The sequence below is a fragment of the Apteryx rowi genome, unplaced genomic scaffold (genome assembly GCF_003343035.1).
Source record: "Apteryx rowi isolate R43461 unplaced genomic scaffold, aptRow1 scaffold_54, whole genome shotgun sequence".
Classification (NCBI taxonomy): domain Eukaryota; kingdom Metazoa; phylum Chordata; class Aves; order Apterygiformes; family Apterygidae; genus Apteryx; species Apteryx rowi.
The window spans coordinates 1,681,167-1,693,672 of NW_020450805.1; the positions used below are offsets into that span (position 1 = coordinate 1,681,167).

The following is a 12,506-nucleotide window of genomic DNA, read 5'->3' on the forward strand; positions in this document are numbered from 1 at the left end:
AAAAGAAAAAAAAAGAAAAAGAAATTTTATTAAATGAATATAGCTATTTCTCAGTATCAGCTCTGTTTTAAAAATCAGTCAATCAATAAAGATTTATATGATTCTCTAAAGCATGCAACTTGTTTTTACAGCTCAAAGGAAGGCAATGACAGCTTGCTTTCTAAAACACGTAAATGTGTCTCTGATATTATTCGCGTTTGCTTCTTTGAAGCTGGGCGGAGCATAGCTCACAAATGCGCACGTTTTCTTGCACTATGCATCAGGTCAGTGCTAATTTTATTTTATTTTTTATTGGTTTATGTGTATGCTTTGTGTAAACATGTATTTGGGGTTTTCACATGCTGTCAGAATTTTGTATTTTTTTGTTTCTGATTAACACAAAAAATATAAAGCAACTAGACACAGAACTTCTGTTGAGGAAAAAGCATGTTAGGGTATCATTGCAAAGAACTTTATCTTCTGGTGAAAATTCATTCTTACATAATTAAATGCTAAAGTAGCCTGTCTCTATGTTTCTTTGTAGCAATGGCAGGTGTGACCCAAGTCAGCAGGGATTTGGTTCTGTTCTTCTAAAAGCTTTACTTGACAATATGCCTCTCTTACCTGCTGCTGCAACGGGTGGTACGTATACAGCCTTTGTTGTCATATAAATATGACAACATTTTTTATTCAGCATGTTTTACTGGACCCTTTTATGGAATAGCAATTACATAATTGTGCAAAAACTGCTTCTTGGAGTAGTCTGGTCTAAATGGTATCAAAGTATGATATGCGCGTTTGTAAATAGCAGAATTTTAAGAAAATTAGCTTGCTTAACACCAGAATGCGAAGGTAGTCAAAGATGTTTAGGAACCACGGTTTCTCTTCTCCTCAGTGAGAGTCAGGACTGTGTTATTTCTGAAAAATAATTTTTTCCAGTGAGTCTGGCTAAACATTTGGATGTCCAACTCTAGCAATCCACATGTGTTACTTCTGTACCAAAAGGGAATTTTGAACTAAATTAAATTATTTTCTTGTCTTCATTAGAGAGTAGTGGTCTCTTAGCATCTTGCTGAAGACTCTTTAATGTCAGCTAGAACAGGAGGATGACTTTAAACACTCGTATTTTGGGTACAGAGGCCCACTTTTTGTTTCTCATAGTATGATGATGTTGAATTGCATCTAGCTTGGGATAACCATCTAGCTTGGAATCACCAGGTGGTCTTGCAGGAAAATTACTTTGCAGACCAAAATGCCTGTTGAGCTACCACTACCCAGGGCCAGTTTGGGTAGAAACATTCAACACACTGATACTCAGAGGTGAGGTTGAGGAATGCACAGGGGGAAGACAGGGCCTGCTGCAATATGGAATAAGGGAAGAGCTTCAGCCCAAAACATAGGACGAGAGGGAAGAGTTCGAACCCCTAAGCTAGCATCTTAGTGAGTCAAGACCGTTTAGATTGTTGTATTTAGTAGAAGCAGTGGGCACAATGAAAATGTAATGAAATAAATACGTGTAAAATTTTTTGCTGGGAAGCTTGTTTTCTTCAATTATGAAGATAATTAGCTGATATGAGAGTATGAAGCACTTGTGGAACCTAATGATTACAGAATGATTCTAAAATAAAACCTCTCTCACAAAAAAGGGGGGGGGGGAGGGAGCTTGCTAGTAACCAGTAAGATTCAGTAATTCAGTAACCAGTTAGCTACTTTATCACTTTCCATGATTCTGTTTTGTAGTTTGCTTTCTGAGTGGAATTTTCACATAATATTTTACCTGAAATTAAATTCTGTTTTAACACAGGATCTGTATATTGGTATTTTGTATTGCTGAATTATGTAAAGGATGAAGATTTGGCAGGATGTAGTACAGCTTGTGCATCCTTGCTAACTGCTGTGTCCCGACAGCTACAGGATCGTCTAACACCGATGGAAGCATTGCTTCAAACAAGGTACTAAGAAATGTGGTTGATGTAAAACTTCTTTAAGGGAAATATATAACTTGCTAATGGTACTTCAAATGGAATTAGGCACTCAAGAAATACAAACTTGTTTGTGTCATGTTTGGATATGCTCCGTGTAGTAATTCTGATTCTGCCTAATGCCACCTTCTGGTGTTCTGTTCTGTTTGGGGTTTTTTTGTTTGTTTTTTAAGATGTGTCTTGCAGTATTTGTTTGAGCAAGGATTAATTTGTTACAGCTCTGGAAGATAGTTTTGACTGGTGTAAAGATAAAGGAGAATTAAATTATCTTGCAATTCACAACGCACTTTAAATTAGCAAACGTATATAATGTTTGATGTGTGTGCAATACCTAAGTTATTATTTAAGATTTTTGGTTTAAAGATTAACAAAACATTTCCTATTTTGAGTATGTAGAGGGAACGAAGTATACTGAAATAGACATTTTTGTAGTCTGCCTGCAAGCAGACCATACATTTAAACTGTTGCTACCAAATGCCAAATTCCAAGTGTAGAGACCTGGAGTAATTTGCTGGGAATGCAGGTTCTTACTATAAATTATATAGCAATGTAATTTCAGGCTGTGCTATTGCGTCTCTTCTATTGAACTGATTGGTCATGTTAACTTTGAATTTGCATGGTTCCTAAAGGAAATCTTGGGTAGTTCAGTTTTGTAGCACTTTTCAAAGCCATGATATAATGATGGGAGCGTGCTGCTTCAGACAGTTCTTTCCAATTGTGATTTATGGTCATGTGTTTTCCTCTTAGTCAGGCAAGATCAAGGTACAAGAGGTCTGGTAGAGGTTAATTCAGAATCTTCAGACAAAATTTTAAATTTAGTCAGCTGAGAGGTTTTGGGGTTTTTTTTTTTGGTTGGTTGGTTGGTTGAAGGAATATAATTGCATAATACCTGATAAAACTTGTTCCTGTGTGTTATGCTTAGATCCTGACTATGTTCCCTATCACAGTCCCCATCTCACTTGTGATTTTGTTTTATCGTCTCTAAATCTTCCAGCTGATTGAAAGACTTATGTCAGCAACAGAAATGGTGAATGGAGATTGGAAAACTTTCTCAAATACATAAAGTAAACTGGAAAAATGAAAGTTTGTTTCTATGTTGAATTTAAAAAAGTCATGCACAAACAGAGGGAAAAAAGGGTGAAAATTCCACTTGAAATAAGAGACTGGTACCTTTATGTGCAGGAATCGATCCATTCCTTCATGTAGATTGTTTCTAATTGCCTCCCTTAAACAACATACCTGAAATACAAGTTTTTTCCTTTCCAGTTGCCTTCTATAGGTTGGCATGTGTTATAATACAGATCACTCAGTGGTGAATGCAACTGTCTGCATCTCAAGGGATGCTTTCTGAAATAAGCCCCTGTTCTTGGCATCCTTCACACATAGCTTTTCTGAATGTTTCTGGTTGGTGTTTTACTGATTTGTTCTGGTAGACAAAATTTCCACATGCTTCATCTTTTAACTCAGTATCCTTGCGGTTGTGGTAAACAAAGAATAGTAGCAGACACACCTGTCTAATTCCATATTTGATTACTGCAGTTCTTTCTTTTGCAAGGGCAAGGGCTATTTCTTGACCTAACCTACTAATTTAGACAAAATTCACTGGCCTTTCCTCTCTGTGACTATGGATCAAGAGAATACCATCAGTTCACAAGGTTTTTTGTTTTTATGTAGGAGATAAGTATTAACATATTCTTTAAAAGTAGAAATTAGTAAGCAGTCATTAGTTGTTTCCCCCCCCCTTCCCTCTTCCAGAGTTGTATTTTATCACATTTGTATTCCAGAATATGTGCAGATTATTTTCTTCATCATTGTTCCCAGGTACAAAAGCTTAACATTTGGTAATCAAATAAAAGCAGATGCCTACTTGAAGGATCTGTAGGTTTATGTTGCCTTAAGGCAAAGTAACTGTCATTTTACTAGCATATGCCACAATAAAGTAGCAAGTACTTGCAAGGATTAGGCCACATGGGTATGTTATAAAACTTCTAGTGTAGAAAACAGAACAGAAGAAAAGGATCTTGAACAGTACTCTAGGCTGTCCTCTTACGACAAAGCAGGTTGGTTTGTCTCTAGCAAATCTATAGATGTTTCTTCAGCCTGTTCCTGAAAGCACCCAGTAAGGTAGTGCTATAATCGTAGTTATTCTAGTTATTGTAAGCTATTACATGTCTCAGTTATTCATATCATTAACACTTCAGTACTCTCCTCCTCCCCAAATCTAATCTGAAATCTCTCCTGTTGCAGCCAAAGCCTACTAATGCTTGTCCTCTTCACGCTGGCCCAGGAACAGATTCTTTCTTTCTTTTACGTTATCTTTCTTTTAAAAATTTTGCTTGTCTAGAGGGTGTTTGCATTTTGATTGCATTCTCTAGATCTATAGTCATTTTTATAACTTCTCCTTGAGCTGTTTTCTTATCTTTCTGTAAACATTGTTCCAGTTGAGATCTGTGCTGAGTGAAGCAGAAGAGGTATTTCACATAATATACGTGCATCACTGCACACATGCCAGTAGGGTGATTGGGGGTGGGGGGTTATGTGACATTATTGATTCATGCTTTGTTTTTTGTTGATTCAACTTCTATATCCTTTTCTGAAAAGTGCTGCTAAAGCAGCTTAAAATTGTGATATTTAACTTCCTGCAGTACATTTGAATTCTGATCCCATTTTGCGAAGTGCTTGTAACCCCTTTTTATTTTGTTATACCTGCAAACTTAATAAATCAAACTTGCCAGTTAAATCATGCAAGTAAGCTATATTAAGATTGGGCTTAATATACTGAGTTTGTAATTCTGAGGTCTGCTCTACAGACAGCTGCTTTATAGTAGCTCTAGACCATATTTTCATAAGCATAACTTGCTTATGAAAAGTTCATGCAACAATCAGTCTTACTAGATGTACAGGATGCACTGCTGCTTTGTAATACATGCCTGTAAAGAGGAAACTAGATTGATCAAATGCATTTTGTTCTTAGGTAGTATAAATTTGGGATCTTAAATCTGCTATCTTGTTGTAGTTTCTTATAAATAATTTAACTTGCTGTAATGTATTTTGGGGAAGTGGATCTTAAATGGACTGATCTATAATTCCCAGTTTTTCTTTCCTCACTTTTTGAAGCTCAGTAGCAATTATTGCAATTTCCTAAAATTGCATTTTCTGAGTAGCTGTGGTTTTAGTCGTTGGTGGCAAAAAGCATTGAGCACAGCCAGTTTGGAAACATTTTAACATTCAAAGGAGTCTAGAACCTGTTCTTTCCCTTTGTTGCTGATGCCTTAGTATTCATGTAATCATTTATCATTTTGTGACTCTTTGATCAAAAAGGACATTTAAACTGCAGCCTCCTCAGCACTATCTATTGTGAGCTTTCCCCCCTTGTTGCAGAACAAAGGAACTTTTCTAAGGTGGAGTGAAAAAGGGGAGAAACTTCCTGTTACTGCAGGTGTGTTTATGGAAGTACTTTGTATTTGTTATGGTCTCTTGTCAAAGGACAAACTATTGGATGTTTCTTGTTTTTGTCCCTACACAGATGCACTCTTCCTTTCCTCTCCTACTTAGTTATTTGACCTAGTTCCCGTTTTTTGCTTCTCTTGTCTGTGGCTGGTAATAAGTATTGATTCAGAAACAAAACATGGTTTGTTGTTGGTACTTTGTGTTTTTTTTTTTCTTGGCCTATAAAACCCTAAGTGATTCTGGACCGTCTAGTTACCTGAGTCTGTTTTCCCGTGCAGTACTGCCCGAGTGGAGTAATGAGATTCTCTTCTGCTGAGATTTAAAGTCAGTACTGGCAAGTGTTGATTGATAGCCCTGGCAGTATTTTCCTTTTTCTTTTTAGTTCAGCTGGGAGAAAAGAAAAAAAAAAAAGCTGAGGTGGAATTTCTTTTGCTGTTTCGAAAAACAGTACTGAATTTTTGTTGACTTTAGATAAGCGTAGAATTTACTGCAGGCATGCATATTGCTGTGGCTAATTGTCTAAGTTTCATAGTACTAGTTTTCATGTCTAAGTGTGGTTATATATAATGTTTCCAGGACAGTATTAAGTCTTCAAGACTATTTAGTACAAATTGCTTATTGTCTTATGTCTGAAAAGGTCACCTAATAAGTGATGCTAGTGAAACGTAAGTAAGTGGTAATTTCCCAGATACATCACTTGAATGAAAGGAGTGGTTTGAAATACAGTAAGTTCTGGATGAAATACTTGGCCTTTTTCTGTAAATAATTTTATATGAATTCTTATTGCTTGAACAGTGCTGTTTGTCTTATTCTGCTTGCAGATATGGATTATATAGTTCGCCGTTTGATCCAGTTCTCTTTGATTTGGAAATAAGTGGCTCTTCATGTAAAAATGTCTACAACAGCAGCATTGGAGTCCAGTCAGATGAAATTGATTTGTCTGATGTTCTGTCAGGTATGTGTGTTTAACCGGCTGGGGGAGAACTGGTAAGTCTCTCTGTTGTACGGTTTGCCTTTAGTTAAGACACCGTTTCATACTTCCCATCTGTTTTATAGCTTTACATAATGAAATTCAAGAAGATTAAGATTCTCTTGCTTGGTGAGATCCATTACATTTCCTGTGGCCCTTAGGGCAAGAAAAAAAGCCTTTTCCTGGAATTTATACTTTTYTTATCCTGTGAAAGATCTAGGAAAAGGGTAGAGATTAAACAAAGGCCACTGTTGTTCAGTAGGTCAAAGTCATCTGTCACTTCCATTGAGCAGCTTCCCTAAGATAGCTGTTATTACTCATTTAGAGTAGCATCCATCTCATAAGTAGAAAAAACTAAGTGGATTTTTCTGAGCTTGGGAAGCTGCCATGTGGCACGCTCCTGCTTAGAGATTATAGATGTATTTGTATCTGTCCTCAGGTCAGTTCAGAAGTGAGTCTTTAGGCTGTGGAATGTCCTAGGAATGAGACAATTTTTACTGTTAGGAAATTCTTCCTTTCATAGCAAGCATGTTCATCAATCACAGTGATTCGTTTCCTTTTTTTATATGCTTTTGTCCATCACCTTGCCTTCTCTCCTCTGCCCCCATGTGACATGATGTCATGGTTAATGTAATGAGTAATAGTGTAGTTTTGATACTAAATTATTATATGATCTTTGTCAGCCTGTGTTTTTCCTTCTTTTCCAGGAATGTCAATATATTATTGCAACTTAGCTTTTTGATAGCACAATTCATAATGAAGTGTAAGAATAGAGCATCTGTATGTAATCTATTTCTGGAATTAAGGCAGTTATATTTTGCATTATGCTTCTACTATCATTTGATAGTTTGGCTTAAGAAACTCTATTGAGAATTGGCAGCATCACCCATTTTAAAATATGCTTCCATTTAAATTGTAGATGCGATAATGTTAGGGTGTTTCTTCCACAACACGAAGTAAAAAAATATTTGGATTATATTTAGTTGACCCTTTCAGTTCTTCATGACTGAAATGTTGCTATCAAGAAAACATTAGATGATAGAGAGGTATTTATTTCTCTTGCAGGAAATGGGAAAATAAGTAGCTGTGCAGCTGCTGAAGGTAGCTTTACCTCCCTTACTGGACTTCTGGAAGTTGAACCTCTGCACTTTACCTGTGTTTCAACGAGTGATGGAACTAGAATAGAAAGGGACGATGCAAGTACGTTTACTGGTATATACAACTTTTTATTATTTCTACTTAGCGTAAGTCCACAATACACTGTTTTCAATTGGATGTAATGAGCACTATTTTACATACAGATTGTCAATAGTTTTATAAATGTTGAAATTTTTAAAAAATAATAACTAAATGTCCAGTTAAACTTCTTTTGGAGCATAACAAAAACTGAATTTCAAATTTAAATGTATGAATTTATTCCTATCACCTATTTATTCCTGTTGTGAATATAATACCTAGGCTGCATGTTTTCCTTTCAGCCTTATGTGGCAAAAGTATTTTAGGGCAGTAGGTTCTTCTGTAATGGAAAAGTTGCGTGTATGTTGTGTGTGTATAGTCCATAAACTGACACTGTGTAATTCAAGATGTTACTTCATAGTGAGAGCTGAATAAAATTAGATATTTCTCTTGATTTTACACTGCTCTTAACAATTACTAAGGAATTAAATAAAAGGTGTTTTTTCATTTCTTTTCTACATACATGGCTTTGGTTTTTTTGTGTTTTGTTTGGTTTTGTTTTATGCCAGTGAGTACTTTTGGGGTTACCCCAGCAGTTGGTGGCCTCTCATCTGGAACGGCTGGGGAAGCTTCGACAGCGCTGAGTTCAGCAGCCCAGGTAGCTTTGCAGTCTCTCTCTCATGCAATGGCCTCAGCCGAGCAACAGCTCCAGGTGCTGCAAGAGAAACAGCAGCAGCTTTTGAAGCTTCAGCAACAGGTTGGAGGCTATTTGGCTATTTTTTCATGCTGTCTCTAAACTTCAAAAGCTGAGAAAGTAGTTGCACAGAGCTAGTTACCTTTTTTATTATTATTATTTATTCTTTCCCTCTCCCCTTCCATTTTGATAGTGTATTTGTGGAAGGAACAGCTCTGAACTGAGAATCACTCCTCTTAAGCAAAATGCCAAGAGTGTCTCCTATGCCATTTTGGTCTTTAAAAATTGATTTTTTGTGTATTTTGAGGGTGAATGGGGTGTTTGATAGCCATCCATATGAACTGCGACTTAGTTTTGATAACAGTCTGTGAAACTGAGAAACCCCACTGAAATAAAGAGGGTAGTTGGTGATACAGGGAACTACCCAGTTATAAAGCCATTGTCAGTATGTGGCTTGACTGTGTTGGCTCTGAAGTCCGAAGTCTTGCTGTGTTGCACAGTCATAGGGTTTTAATTATTTTTTGATTACTCCAGTTAATTACTTAATTACGCATGTTCAACAGCAAGTGAGGTCAAATTGAATACAGTTTCATTTTCAGTTTATGATACATTCTGACATACCCATCCCTGTTCAGGATAGCTTGCATTTATTAAATCTAGTTTATAATGAACGCTGAACTTTGTAGTTCAACATTACTGTATTCGCAGCGGTATTATTCTCTGCTACATTCACTGCTTTCATTTTCCCCACAGAAGGCTAAGCTGGAAGCAAAACTACATCAGACAACAGCGGCGGCTGCAGCAGCAGCAGCAGCAGCAGTTGGTCCTGTTCACAACTCTGTGCCTTCTAATCCAGTTGCAGCCCCAGGGTTCTTCATTCATCCTTCGGATGTCATTCCACCCACACCAAAAACAACTCCTCTGTTCATGACTCCACCTTTGACTCCACCTAATGAGGCAGTTTCTGCAGTTATCAATGCAGAGCTTGCTCAGCTTTTCCCTGGTTCAGTCATTGATCCCCCAACTGTTAATCTTGCTGCGCATAACAAAAGTGCAAGCAAGTCCAGAACGGTAATTATTATTGTCTTTATAGAAATGAGATGCTGTATGCCTTATCAGGATCTAATTTGTACTTGCCTACTAGTAAATATCTATTCATTTAGGTGAGATGTGAAAATTATCACTGATTTTTAGGCCATATGAAAAGATTTTATGAAAGTGAGGTAAGGTTATTATAATACCTCAAATTTTCATATGTTGGAGCTAGTTTTACTGTGTAAATAGTTATTAAACCTTTGAACCTGGCAGGTAATATTTTTTGATGGCTCATGCTCAAATCAAAATGTAGTGCGGGTGTTGTCAGAAATTGTAAATCTTTAAATCACAAGAGGTAGATTGATTTTCTTATCATATTTTGTAAAGAACAGCTTATTATAAATACATAGATTTTAATGACTTAATTTTACTGATGTTTTTCCCCTCCTCAGAATCCACTTGGATCTGGTCTTGCTCTTGCAATATCTCATGCTTCACACTTTCTTCAACCCCCACCTCATCAGTCAATTATTATAGAGCGAATGCACTCAGGTAAAACCAGAATTCCTAATAATAATTTTGGTAAAGATTTTCTAATAAAGAAGTTGAACTTTTTCCAGGGTCTTAAGTCAGCTGCTTAGCTGCAGTCTCACTTGGCTTTATAAAGAAAGGTTATTTCTGAGTTTACATTTCCATTGTGTCAGAAGGTTTAAGCCCCAGCATTCAGTGAGGTTTATCAGGGTAAAAATCCTTGGGGGGGGGGGGGGGGGAACTGGTATGTTGGGTCTCCAGACAGAGTAACAGCTCTTAAGTAATGCATACAAGGCATAACAAATTAAGTTGAATCCAAAATTTTCTTTTCAAAGGGTGTGAGCTGTAGTCTGCTGTAGAGCAGAGGACCAGCGCTGTGCTTCTCAGATAATTGGCTGCTTTGTGTTGCTTGATAATATTAGGCCTGTGGCTCAGAACAATTTCTGTGAGCTTGAAAGTTGTAGTGAGACTCTCCGAGATTGTGCAGCTACGTTGAACCTCAACTATAGGCCTTTTGAACAATATAGAAACAATAGATTTGTTGTTTGAGGAATTCCATCTCTTGGTTGATTAGCTTGTGCTGATATTCTAGGTAATCCTACATTTTCTTCATAGGAGCAAGAAGATTTGTCACCTTAGATTTTGGAAGACCTATATTGCTGACAGATGTATTGATTCCTACTTGTGGCGATTTGGCTTCTTTGTCAATTGACATCTGGACTTTAGGAGAAGAGGTGGATGGAAGGCGACTGGTAGTGGCTACTGACATTAGCACACATTCACTTATCTTGCATGATTTGTTGCCACCCCCAGTTTGCAGGTTCATGAAGGTAAAAAGGAGAAAGACAACATACTCTCTCTTCTAAACTCTTGACCTTTATTAGTGTGTAAACTTCCTGTTAAACTCTCTTCAGATCAAATTTTACTTGGCTATAAATTTTTTTCTATGAATTCTTGACTTGGTTTTTGTCTTGTCTGTTTTGATACAATCTTGTTACAGTGAAGGCTCTGTTCTCTTTCAGATCACTGTTATTGGTCGATATGGTAGTACAAATGCCAGAGCAAAAATCCCATTAGGATTTTACTATGGTCATACCTACATCTTGCCCTTTGAAAATGAGCTGAAACTAATGCATGATCCCCTCAGAGGAGAAGGTGAAGCTGCAAATCAGCCAGAAATCGACCAACATTTGGCGATGATGGTTGCATTGCAAGAAGACATACAATGCAGGTTAGAAGAAAATAGACATATTTACTAATTATTTTAACTTAAAACACTGGAATATCATGACGTTACGGATTTTTTATTTTTTTATTCACATGATGGTCTTCAGACCAAAGAAAACTCTGCCTGAGTGTTAGAGCTGTTACAGTGAATATAGCAATAACCAAAACTACACTGTACAATTTCAATATTTGTCCTTAACGATGCATGCAAAAGGGACCAGAATTCGTATTCTGGCAGTGTGAGCATCAAGTGTATTGCTGTTTGCTAATATCTGTTGAACCGTGTACTGGAATATTTCTCTCTAGGTACAATTTGGCCTGTCATCGGTTGGAAATCCTTCTGCAAAGCATTGACCTTCCGCCACTCAATAGTGCTAACAATGCCCAGTACTTTTTACGAAAGCCAGACAAGGCAGTAGAAGAAGATAGCAGGGTATTTTCTGCTTACCAAGACTGCATTCAACTACAGCTTCAACTCAATTTGGCTCACCATGCTGTTCAGAGGCTCAAAGTAGCTTTAGGTGCAAGCAGGAAAACACTGAAGGAGCAACCTGATCCAAAAGAGTTGATTCAGATGTCATCCACAGAACAGTTACGCACCATCATTAGATACTTACTGGATACTTTGCTTAGTTTGCTTCATTCTTCCAATGGTTAGTATTTTTTTTAGGTTTTGTTATTTTTGTCGTGTTTGTGGAAACATTTCGGAAGTGTTTCTCTTTCTTGATTTGTACTTTCCCACTATAAGGCTTAAAATTTATATACTTATAAACTTATAAACTGTATTTAGATATGTCTTACTACAATTTTAATTTCAGGTAACATGTAGTGTACAGTTGCACCAAGTGGACCAAGCTGACCTAACAACTTCTTGCTGCCAAAAAGGATAGGAAAGGGAGCTGTTGACCTTCTCACTTCCCCTGCTCTTCCCTTTCTGCTAGTCCTGGCTGCACGTTTCTGTGTTCAGATACTGCTCTGATCCTTCTGTGAACTGATTTTGTTCATTGAAGTAGCAAATGGCTACCCAGGCAGAATACCCATGCTGTTTTCATGGATCGAATGAGCTCCTGGAAGGATCTGTGAACATTGTGGCCGGTGCAACACTGGGGACAGATTAGGCAGTTAGAAGTGGGAAGGGGAAACGGGGATGAGTTATGTGGAAAACGGTCATAAAATCACTATTTCTGCTCAGCCCATGATTTTTAATATTCAGTAAGGACTTTTACTTCCTAAACTTCTCACTGAAAGCGTTCTTGGAGAATCAAAATTGAAAGGCCTGATTAGGAGTGGTTGGTTTTTCTTTTTAAAAAAGTGGGAACGTTGTTCTATTGATAGGTACATCTGTCGTGTAATTTTCTATGCCAGTTTGTTCTTAAGCATAATAGCTTGGTGTTTTGGCTTTGTATTTCCATGGGGGCATTTGATTCGCTGATGTGAAGTTGATTTTATTTTGACCTCTTTG

General features: G+C 37.2%; 1 protein-coding gene across 1 annotated transcript in view; it reads left to right on the top strand.

Moving 5' to 3' along the window:
* Positions 1 to 12,506, top strand: part of BIRC6 (baculoviral IAP repeat containing 6) — a 201,436-nt gene that overhangs the window by 58,594 nt on the left and 130,336 nt on the right. The window contains exons 19-29 of the mRNA XM_026081224.1: positions 79 to 263; positions 524 to 621; positions 1,784 to 1,931; positions 6,233 to 6,366; positions 7,447 to 7,581; positions 8,127 to 8,314; positions 9,005 to 9,322; positions 9,739 to 9,838; positions 10,433 to 10,647; positions 10,840 to 11,048; positions 11,351 to 11,697. Of these exons, the coding sequence (XP_025937009.1) occupies positions 79 to 263; positions 524 to 621; positions 1,784 to 1,931; positions 6,233 to 6,366; positions 7,447 to 7,581; positions 8,127 to 8,314; positions 9,005 to 9,322; positions 9,739 to 9,838; positions 10,433 to 10,647; positions 10,840 to 11,048; positions 11,351 to 11,697 (2,077 nt within the window). The remainder of the gene's footprint in view (positions 1 to 78; positions 264 to 523; positions 622 to 1,783; positions 1,932 to 6,232; positions 6,367 to 7,446; positions 7,582 to 8,126; positions 8,315 to 9,004; positions 9,323 to 9,738; positions 9,839 to 10,432; positions 10,648 to 10,839; positions 11,049 to 11,350; positions 11,698 to 12,506) is intronic.